The 12,147-nt window shown below is 41.2% G+C and overlaps 1 protein-coding gene across 1 annotated transcript; it reads left to right on the forward strand.

Annotated features, from left to right (window-relative positions):
• The first annotated feature begins 292 nt into the window (after positions 1–292).
• Positions 293–10,001, forward strand: meox2a (mesenchyme homeobox 2a). Its single transcript, XM_014200609.3, has 3 exons — positions 293–1,094; positions 6,833–7,005; positions 9,128–10,001. The coding sequence occupies exons 1-3, from the start codon at positions 548–550 to the stop codon at positions 9,344–9,346; spliced, it is 939 nt and encodes a 312-aa protein (XP_014056084.1). The 5' UTR covers positions 293–547; the 3' UTR covers positions 9,347–10,001.
• Positions 10,002–12,147: the final 2,146 nt, after the last annotated feature.

Consider the following 12,147-nt stretch of genomic DNA (forward strand, 5'->3'; position numbering starts at 1 on the left):
AGTCAAGATAGCCAAAGTTTCCTGAGACACCAGCCATTTTAATAGTGCTGATTTATTGTGCCATGTTTTTTTGGAGGGCGATCATATGCATGTGGTCAGTAGTACGCAGTCTGTGACCCAGCCTCCCTCTCACGTTACAGCCTATTTATAACGTTCCCTCAGCCGGCTCCCCTCTTACTGCAGTTCCTTGGAACCACCTTTCCCTCCACTCCACAGGTCTCCAGTCTCCTCTCTCTCCTGTCATCTGAGAATCTCTCCGGCAGTTTATCTAGGGTTCACTGTTTATCCTGCGCAGCCTGGCAACTGTCCGCATGCCCAGGATTATTACTGGAGCCCCCTTTCAACACACACACACAACTTTTTTATCGAACTCTTATCAAGGAGACAAATTTGGGGTAAGCTAAGGAAAGAGCACAAGTAGTGGATTTTGGATATTCTGTCTTTTGTTTGATCCCTTTTTAAAAACTTAGTTGGCTTACTTTTTTGTTACCTTTCATTTTTTTTGTCCCCCTCCTTATCTTTCTGGAGGGCTGTGTGTTTGCATGCGATGGATCACACACTCTTTGGCTGCCTCCGCAGCCCCCATGCCACTGTGCAGGCCCTGCACCCTGCCTTCACCCAGTCTCCGCTCACTCTCCACGGACGCTCGGACCACGTCTCCTACCCTGACCTGGCCTCTTCCACCGCCACCTCCTCCCCTTCGGCCTGCATTGTCTCCGGCTATCCCGGTGACGAGGGCCTGTTCGGCGGGCATCACCACCATCACCGCGGGCATCACCCGGCACAGCAACAGCAGCATCACCCGCCTCAGCACCAGGCCGGCTGGCACATTCCACAGATGCCTTCTCCTGGCAGTGCGAACTCCCGCCACAACCTCTGCCACCCCCACCCCCACTCTCACTCGGCCCAGGAGAGTGCCCTCGCACCCCCAGACCTAGGCACCCTTGGCAGGAACAGTCTCTGTACCAGCACCCCCAACCTAGGCAGCAGCACCCCCACGGGGGCCAACTGTGTGCCTGCAGACTTTGGAAGACATACAATGTCACCTGCTGAGGCAGAGAAGAGAAATGGCAAGAGGAAAAGTGACAGCTCAGGTAAGACGAGAGGAAAGATCGACTTTTGGGTTGACATTTATTTTTATCTGTCTTCTTCCTTCTTCTTTGGGCTGCATGTAAAAATGGGTTGAGTATAATGTTACACAATGTAAGTGGGAAGCTAAAGCTACATATCTTTATCTTATTAATAAATTGTCATACAGTTGAAATACAAAAAATTATTGAATACACTTGCAGCGCATTTATTCAAGACGGGTATAACTTAACTGTACTTTAACCTAATGTTTTGAAAAGAGATTAAGAGTTTAATTTTGGTGTGGTTTCAAGAACGACATTATCACTCAGACTTCTAAGGGTTTCCGTGGAGACGGAGTGGTGGAGTTTTATGCTTCACTGACAGAAAATGTGGTATAATATTCTCTGAAAAGAGGTTTGTAAATGTTGGCTGACATGAACATAGGCAATTACAGTATGTTGACTAAAGGGGAGATCAAAGTCCAGACGATAACTCCGTGTGGGCATTAGACTTCTGCCATGTTTTGGTCTAAATCCCATCTGTTTCATTTCAACGCATTTTAGGTGGCAGAAAATGAGGCTCACTGTAAAATATTAATGTCATGGATTGTAAAAGACTACACCAGTGCTTCGAATGACACTAAACACCCGAGAAGATTTAGGCTTTTCTTACTGTGGAGTGCGCTTAGTTCCAGGATTATTGTTGATGTAGTCATTTTAATAAAAGAGATTAGGAAGTTGAATCAATAAATATATTCAATTAAAAAACGTGAGTTACAGTAGCATCATGTAAAACAGCTGATATACAGTTTAGTAGATTTGTTGCAATGTTAATAGTCTTTAAACAAAACATTTTATTGAAACGAAACTTAACTTTCAAACGCCCAAAGAAACCTACTCTCTATTTCCTACAAGTTTGTTCAATGGTCCTAAAAAATTAATGAAATGTACAACCAACCATGAACATTTTTACTGCTAATGTTTTCGTACTTTACTACTAAACATTTACTACACATATTTTCTGTCAATAAAATGAAGATCCCTTGTCAATCACTGTTGAGCAGTTATTAATATGCAACATAAAAAAAAGGTTTTGCCAGCATTTCAAGAACACATGTGTAAAGTAATTATATGGTCTAATTGAAAACATGCATTTTGCATTTAATAAGGTTTGGAATAATGGCTTTCTTACCTCAAGTAGATACTGTACAGGCGTGACTTATGACCTTGGATTTCTTAGTCATTGAGATTTTCTACGTTTGTGAAAAGGACCATGAACTTTATACACAGAAAGTGTAGAAATATCGACAAAATATAAACAATACAAATATGGTAATTTATTACGTTAAGTTAACTGGAACATACATTTCTACATTATTACATAGCAGTGTCTTTATAACTCTGAATATACCAATATTGTCACGGTTGTTGTCGGTAGAAATGGACCAATACGCAGCAGGTACGTGAATGCTCATCTTGCTTTTTAATTATCTTTCAAAACGAACATACAAAATAACAAAAACACGAACGATCAACAAAAACAGTCTGGTAAGGCACAAGGCGAAACACAGAACAATCACCCACAAATCACACATACAAACACACCCTAATATATGGAACTCTCAATCAAAGGCAGATAGACAACACCTGCCTTCAACTGAGAGTCCCAACCCCAATCAACCAAACATAGAAACACACAACCTAGACTAACCATAGAATACTAAACATAAACCAAAACCCGGAATTACTAAATCAAACACCCTTTACACAAAACACACCACCCCGAACCACATAAAACAAATACCCCCTGCCACGCCCTGACCAAACTACAAAACAATTAACCTTATATACTGGCCAGGACGTGACAAATATCTCTTGAATATATCAACTTTTTACTATTCAACCTTTCTAATCGATATAAAGCACTTTGTAAGTGTGAAAGCGTTTTTTTTTTAAATGGAAGATTTTGTTGTCAACATATTAGTAGCAACTGATCAGTGTTCCATGGAAAGTGTATCTGCTGTCCTACCTGAAATGTCATCCTGCAGCACTGGGCCTAGACCTCTGTCTGTTTAAACACCCTCAGTGTGGGTCACCTGGCTGGGGTTCTGTACAAACCACTTGAACACTTGGTTGATATTTCCCTATGTGGTTAGTGCCCTGTTTCGCTTGACTCACACAGGATACTGTTGGCCACTTCAGTCATGGATCCCTTCTGACACATGACTCATTCTAACAGATGATGGAACACTTTCACAAAATCACAGGGACTTCAACTAATTAAGTGTGCAATTAAATGTGTATTCTTTCTGTTTGAAATGACTGGGCAGCGTAGAGACAGAGGGCATATAAAATAGGTTTCTTTATAATTGTACAGAGGCTTATTACAACCCTATTTAAAAAGAATAGTTACCAAAATAAGAACTCATGGTATTTGGATGTAGAGGAATATCAAAAAGATGCATAGAAATGATTAACACACCTGACTTATAGAATTGTTCAGATGTTGGGAATGTTATTTTGTATTATTATGCAAATCATTGTACAAGTAGCAGCGCCACGCTGAAATTGCCAGAAAAACGACACAAAGTTACTAAGCTAAGAGAGCGCAACTTCGAAGGCAGTCATTACTGTTTATAATACTGCTCTTGTTTTGACTATACTAACCAGTCCTATATTCATTTAGAACTCCATCCTCTATTTCCTGTTCTCCTTGGTCAAATCATTTGGAAACTAACACTTGGCCCCCAAGCTCCATTTCAATTCCCTAGTTCCAATGGTTATTGCAGCCTCATTACGTGGGCCTTACATTCTCTTCACGCTAACACCAATCATGCTGATTATTGAGCATAGTTAGCTTATCCAATCAGCTGTCCAAATAGCACCGTGTTGCCAGTTCGATGAGATAGCCCTGATTTGGTTTCACCATCTGGATTGAAACCTGAGTAAAATCCGCCTGTGAAACTTTACATTGGATACGAAAACAATAATAAAACACTTGAACCCAGATTTCCATGCAGAACACTCTCCTGGTCTCCTGGTTTTCCCTAAAGGTGGAAGGTATACACTGTCACGTGATGAGTGGTCCGGCTGGTATTTGGGTGTCTGGTTTCTGTGAAACCTGCTCATTTTAAGGGTTCCAGCTGGAGGGAATATGGCCGTGCCGTTTGGTGTAACCTGGGCTGGCCGACCGGGGTATACTGGAGCTCTGAGGGAGCTAGGGGTCAACTTGGCAGATTTGAAAGTTTGGAAACACTTTAGCCTGCAGGTATAGTGCTTTATACATTATGTTATGCACATGTACATACTGTCTTACAATAAGTCTAATGTTATGTGTCACTATGTCTCAACATTTTTACTGACTCAACAACTGCTGGTTTTTAGTCAGGATCATTATATAATTATATGACATTGGTAGTGGGTCGTCATACATGCTCATGTCAAGTCTCCTACTGTGTATTATAACTGAATTATAATGCAGAATACATGTAGGCTTTAAGTAAAGTGTAACCAGAACTTCTTAGGAAAGTGTTAATAGATTTTAATGAAGTAATAGTAATTGCTTATATCCTATTTTGTTATTGTGGAGAGTATTTTGGAGTGCTGCTATAGCAAGTGATGCTCAGGGACTAACTCAGGCATGGCTTTGCGATTCTCGGTATTACCGCTGAGGTTATTTTGGTAGATCTAGCATTACAATATTCTATGTCACAATGAAATTGTGTTTGCTGTAGATAAGATTCCTCAACAACTACTGTAACTCCAGAGCGACTTACTGTAGTGAATGCATACATTTCATAGATTTCATTTCATGCATTTTTTTTTGTTGGTACTGGCCCCCCGTGGGAATCGAACCCACAACCCTGGCGTTGCACACACCATGCTGACGTTGCAAACACCATGCTCTACCAACTGAGCCACAGGGAAGATCCTTTCATTTTGCAGTCTCTCTGTCAGAAACGTTGCAGGGACACTAACACTATTTTTTAAAGGGTTCCCTGATCTTCAGACCATTTGGGAGCCCTAAAACTACCCAGTGTCTGGGCTCTGTATTTTCCTCCCATTATTCCCTTTTGTGTGGAGAGATGAAAGTTCCAGCAAGGACCTAATTGCTGTGGTGTAGTGGCTGCGTCGTTAAACCTTGGGACTCTTTTTAAATCGGCTTTGCGCTGGTCTCCAGCAGCTGGCCATGTTATTCTTTATTCTTACACAATGTCTGTGTTTACCAGAGAGTAAATACATCTAAGAGGTATGTTTGAATGAGGCCTGCTCTCTGGCACACCGACAGTTGGCCTACCCTGGTGAAATTACAGACATGTTGAGATGGAAGGTTACCAGCTATAGGACATTTGCTATTCACCATACAATGACACACAGAATTCCAGCTACTTTACCACACTGTAAGAAAAGTCTTATCATTTATGAGGGAATAACTAGACGATAAATTTGCAGTGTATTTCTGTCTTGGATGCCAGTTACGCAGTATGACATATCACCATGTGCTTGGAATTTTCCTTCCCTTTTTTCCCACAATATCAATGATGAATGGCTTTTTGCAAACAAAAGTTGTATAACTTTCCATTCTGATATATTTTCTATGACACAAAAAAGAGATGGGCAATGTATTTTTTTAAAGAAGAGTGAGAAAAAGAGAAAGAAAGCGTTTTTTCTGTGAGAAACTATTTCGAAAGAGACACTTTTTCAGTATGAACTTCAAGAAGTTTCTCGGAGTGTCTCCTGTGACGTGGCGGAGTGAGTGACTCCCATGACTGGTGGTGTATCTGGCCTGGCCCTGGCCTGTAAACTCCCAGCCTATTTACAGTTTGGATTTGGGACCGCCTGTTGGGATTAACACAGACTGCAGAACAGAACCGCAGATTAATTAGCATGCAATCGCTGTTGCCTTGAAGTGCAATGTGCAACTGAAGCATATCCAAACGGCCGAACCACAAAGTCTGGTCACAATAGGAACGTTTGGGAACCAAATGAACAAAACATGTTCCTTCTGAGAAACAGTCAAAAATAAAAAGTAACAATATCTTCTCCTGAGGTTGAAACAAAATGGGAATGACAAGTAGATTTTTAATCCACATTGGTTGTATAAATAAATCCTTTAAATCTCAATAAAACAATTTCCTCCCTTCACTCCAGTGAATCAACAGGTGGTAGACTTGCATATCTTTGCAAAAAAAGGATCTGCATTGCTTCATGTTCATCTGGGGAATCGTAACAGTTTGTCCTTACGTGTATGATATCATAATCATAGATCAAAACCAGACTGACATACATGCTACTCTTCCATGCTACTCTTGCAAATTGTTGTGAGCTTGTTAGTCATGAAGAGGAGACGCTTATAAAATGGAGGTAAATAAACTGAGGAAACATATTTTCACACATCCTGCAGAGCTGTTTCGTTGCATGTTAAAACTACGAGGGTAGCAGCCGATTCCATTAACAGTAAGACAAATGAACTCCATATTGGAAAGAGTAGGAGCCAACCCATTGTGTGTGTGAGAGTACAGCTGCCAGAAACAGGCACATGTGTAGACGCTTCTGGGTCCTCCCAGCCACTTACAGTGTGCGTAAACAATGCCGCTACAATAAAAGGTGATTGGCAGCTCCCATTGTTTCCCATACCTGACTCCTTCCCTCCTCTGCCTGTATTTGTGTCTCTGGCTTATAATACTCATTTTATCATTCTTTTCTTTGAGTATAAATCTCCCTGACTGGAAAGACAAAATGTGTGCCGTGTTTGATTTCAGAGTCCCAAGACGGGAATTACAAGTCAGATGTGAGCAGCAAACCCAGGAAGGAGCGGACGGCGTTCACCAAGGAGCAGATCCGTGAGCTGGAGGCCGAGTTCGCCCATCACAACTATCTGACGAGGCTGAGGCGCTACGAGATAGCAGTCAACCTCGATCTCACAGAGAGACAAGTATGTAATGTCACCACTCTAACCTCATTCTCCCACTTGTCCTTTTGGGTTCAAACATATTGACCCCATAACACATTAATGCCGGGTGGTGGGAAAAGACTGCCTCAGTCAGACCATACAGAGGTTTTCGGAGGTACAGTGTTTTCCTAACTTTAGAACTTCTGGTTTGTGTGCTGTTGTGCTCCAGCTGTGACTGTGAAGAGGGACTATCATATTCCAGATATTGGGGGTCTATTCTTTCAGTCAGCCTACAGTCAAGTAATGGAGACAGGCACAAAGGCAGGAGGTGCTGTCTAGCAAGTCACTTCCTGTTTCCCCCAGCTCGGACAAATTAGTCTCAGAGCGTAGGCAGAGGGGCCGCTGTAAACACCGTCACATGAAATAAATAATAGAAGACAAATTGCGGGGAAGGAAACATCGTACAGTGTTTTGTAACACCTATCTGGGGTGTCAGAGAGAAGCGATATGTCACGTGTGGCATACATCTGGCCGTAGGTAGTTTGTTAAATACAGTAGATATTAAATGGATAGAACAGACTGGTTCCTGACCGTATATGTTTCTTACGTAACATCGGAGACTCAAAACCTTCAACCTTAAGTTTTCGATTTTAGACAAAGTGCTTCAATGTAAAACTTCTAAAAGTCATTTGAAATGCCCAAATATAACCATAAACTAAGATTAAAAATATTATGCCTACCATCTAAACACTAATGTAACAATAAATAATAGCCACACTTTACATTACCCTTAACACAGTGAATATCATTGGTTTATTCCATTAAGTAATTATGTAATTACCCCATAACAGCCTAGTAATTACGTACAGTTTTGGAGTACTTATATTGCGCTTAGAACATCCAATATTTTTCTTATACCAAATTCAAATTCAAATTCATAACCATCTCTTAGAGAACATGAACCTACCTGTTATTCCAGAGAGGCAACATGATCCCTTAGGCATTACATGACTCAGACAGGCCTGTGTTTTACCTTCAGTAACATGGAAACTCATATCTAGTAACAAATAGGACTGCAAAACAGCCCATACAAACCAGTCATAATAATAACATTATAAGTAATCGAGTCATTAGCCCACTGATGATAGCATTAGTAGAAATAGCATGTACTATACAGTAGCCATATGTGACAACAAACTCGGTAACCTGCGCCTTGCCTTACTGCACTATCAATAACAGGAGAGAAAAGTGCAAGCTTGCAGATGTATTTTAAGGACGATCCATTTACAGTAATGACAGTAGGAAATCTGGGTGGCTGGGTTTGGAACTCTGCCCGTCAACCTGATAGGGATATTATAACTACGACACTCAATGGGACTGGACTCAATGACACATTGACACATGGGAAATTGTTCTCTGAACTAAAAATACCTTTGAGTGATATATCACAAACAGGTATATTAGGTAACATAGCAACAAAATAGCAACAAAATGAATCCATCCCCTTTGAGCTATAGGCTGTATTCAGGTGGCAAAGGCTTCAGTTCACACGTGCTCTTCTGACGTGCTATCATGTGGACCAATACATTATCAATAACCACAACTGATGTGATCGTCAGCATGGCATGTATAGCTGAAGATTTAAGACAAACGTTGTATGTAAAATCAAGTGACTTCCTGCCCATGTGACCCAGCTAGGCCTCACAGCATGACACTCCCCAAAATAAACCAACCAAACGCAAGGAGAGAAAGAGAGACTCAACCAGAACCCAGTCAGTGTCGACTCTCACTTCTACTCGGACCCAATCTTCTACGTAAACCCTTTTAAGCAACAGTCTAATCATCATTCTGGGAGACGTAAATACTGGAGGAGTTGTCGAGTCAGGGAAAAGAGGAAGCAGCGTCTTGATGCCAGGGAATGTGACAGTACATCAACACATAATCACTGCTACAGTATAGAAATAGCTGCCAAACCTTTACAGCAGCGCCTGTATCAGGTTTCAGGCTTACCATTTGATCAATATCCAGGTCTTTTAATAGGACTCTACTCAGTATTCGTAACAGTGTCCAGCTATGCAAAATGAACCCCCCCCCACGCCAAACGCCATTTTGCTGTTTTTTTTTCTCAGAATAACTCGACTTGTCTTTTGTGGTTGTTCCACAGGTAAAGGTGTGGTTTCAGAACAGGAGGATGAAGTGGAAACGAGTGAAAGGAGGTCAACAGGGGGCTGTAGCGAGGGTAAAAGAACTGGTGAACGTGAAAAAGGGGACATTGCTGCCGTCCGAATTCTCCGGCATAGCGGCTCTTCATCACTCCACAGACTCCCTGGCCAACGAGAACAGTCACGACAGCGACCAGAGTTCTGAGCATGCTCACTTATGATGCACGGCAGCAGACCACGCCTACTCAAAGTGGGCTCAGCCTCACATCTCAGGAACGTCCTTAAAAGGACATGTTGTCTGGTCGTCGTTAGCAAAGTTCAACGATGCTAAATAAATGTGTACAAATGTACAAAGAAATTACGTGTGCTACTTGATCTAAGAAGATGCATGTTAGGACGTTGCTTAAACCAAACTAAGATCACCAATACGTTTCAAGAACAGCGAACCCAACGCAGGAATATGAGATATTGCAAAAGGTCAATGCATATTAAGCATATGTTACGAACGTGCCTCCACTCAACGCTCTGCTTTTGGAAGCAGAGCAGATTCTTAGAATATTAGGACAGATTCAGAATTGGCCGGATTGTTATGAACATTCCATGTGTGTGTCTTGCATTGAAAAAGGGGCGAGTTCATGCTTTTGATTTGCACTGTTGAACACTTGCCTCAATTGGTTTCTACTGTATGTCATAGAAATTGCGATGTAATCGAATTATTGATTAAATCAAGTGTGCAGGAGAATCAAATTTCAGCTAATTTACAGTATACTCTGAACTTTATTATCTGTATTTTTCTTACCTTCGCTATAGCAACAATTTCTAATACACACTATACCACTCACACAGTAATAAACATTTCTGATGTTCTTTAGTGGCCATTTTCTTCTGCCCTGACTGATATTTGTAAACAAAACGGAATATTGCATGAACAGAGGTTCTACTGAAATGCTTCTCAGATCAAATAAATTAAACCAGAGGTAAATGGAATTCACGTTGGGTTGAATAACGTCACGATGCCTCCCATCCACATGAATCCAGGGTAATGTATGACTAGGCTGTGAACTGAGATGACATGAATTAAACATTAGCCAACGTGTAGAGAACTGGTGATGGGGTGCATGCCTAATTCACCTTTTCCACAGGGCAGGGTCGGGACTTCTGCCAAAGCCCCGCAGGAGAACCTGCGAAAGGATCATATTCTATTACAAAATCATTGAATCATTTCAAGACTTGATCTCCTCTTTCAGCACAATGTGAGTGTGCATTCTAATTTGGAGCTAGAACAGAATTTTGGAGACTGTGAACTTTTTAGTGCAAGCTAGCAATAAAGTGTAGTTTTGACTAAAAGCTAACTGTGTGGTAAACATGATGAAACAGTATGAATAAATTACAATCATACTGTACCTATTAAAGGCCCAGTGCAGTCAAAATTCTGTTTTTACTTTGTTTTGTATCAGATTGTACAACAGCTGATGAAACTAACACTGTAAAAGTGTGAAGACATTTGGTCAGTGTTATTTCCTGATAGTTGCTGGTTGAAAATACAGTCTACACAGACCTTCTAATCCAGCCTTTCTTAAAGTATGGGTTGCGACCCATTGTTAATGGTGGGTTGCGATGTGTCAGAGTAAATTCAGAATTATTTCATTAATTTCTGGAATTGATTTGGCCAAGTGCGCTCTCTGCTTAGCAGCGGTCTCTGCTCAGTTTGGCAGCTGCGTGAGTGTGAGAGGGAGATACACGTGTGCTTCGCGGTTTACCTGATATTTTTTTCTGCAGTTTTCTTGAAGATTACTCCGCGACACACGCGATGCAGCAGATGATGCGCTGTCTGCCACTGACTTGTCATTCCCACTCGCCATCACTCACCGCTGTCATCAAATTGATTAATGCTAGCCACAAGTTCTGACTGAGCTCAAATGTCATGAAACGCATTAACAGCGATGAGTTTCTCTTTCATAGAAACTTATAACGAGGAGCTCCCACAATGTGTTTTGTGCAGGGAAGTGCTAAGTAATGAAACGACACGTCCTGAACAAACATCCACAGCATGATGGTAAACCCAGGGAGTTCTTTCAGAACAGGGCAGCATGCTTCAGGAAACAGTGCTTCGACAGTGGAAAAGTAAGTCAGCTAGCAAGGCATTGTTGTCATTTCATAACAGGTGATGATAAGCAGAAATAAGGGAGTACCTTGTACACAGCTAATAGCTATCATTTGCCAAAGCAAGCTAGCTACCTGTAGTGCAACCCTAGTAACAGTACAAATGAAGATGAAAAATGATCAGGCCTACTGTACATCTTACTGTAGAAATTATTGTTGAAAACTGGTCTAGGTTGGATCTGTTGCTGTTAAAATACAATAATAATTTGTATTCTTAACTGGAATAAACTGATTGAAGCAAGATGCTTTTTGAGCCAAATACACTCACACAGTTCTGGGTTGCTCATCTACAGCAGGAAGCGGTCTTCTGCCTGACTGAGAAAGCAGTAGATGTTCTGGTCCAGTTTGGCACCACATACCTATGCGAGTCAGGTTTCTCAACTCTGACATACTTAAAAAACAAGTACAGAAAGAGCTTCAAGGCTGAGCACGACCTCAGTGTTGTACTGTTAGGAACGGAGCCCAGAATAGACATGCTCTCAATAGGACTGTGTGTCTGTGTGTTTTCCGGTCTACTGTGTGATGTGATCAATCAGTTTATTCCAGTTCAAAATAAAAAAAGATGTATTGTCTTTTAACAGCAACAGTTCCAACCTAAACTTTCTTTCAACAATCATTTCTACAGCAAGATAGGCCTGATCATTATTCATCTGTACTGATACTTAGGGATGCACTGTCAAAAAGCCTGTGTGTGTGTTCTGTTATCCATAACATTCAGTTCAGAATCAAATCAAATGAAATGTATTTATATAGCCCTTCTTACATCAGCTGATATCTCAAAGTGCTGTACAGAAACCCAGCCTAAAATCCCAAACAGCAAGTAATGCAGGTGTAGAAGCACAGTGGCTAGGAAAAACTC

The sequence above is a fragment of the Salmo salar genome, chromosome 05 (genome assembly GCF_965601325.2).
Source record: "Salmo salar chromosome 05, fSalSal1, whole genome shotgun sequence".
NCBI lineage: Eukaryota > Metazoa > Chordata > Actinopteri > Salmoniformes > Salmonidae > Salmo > Salmo salar.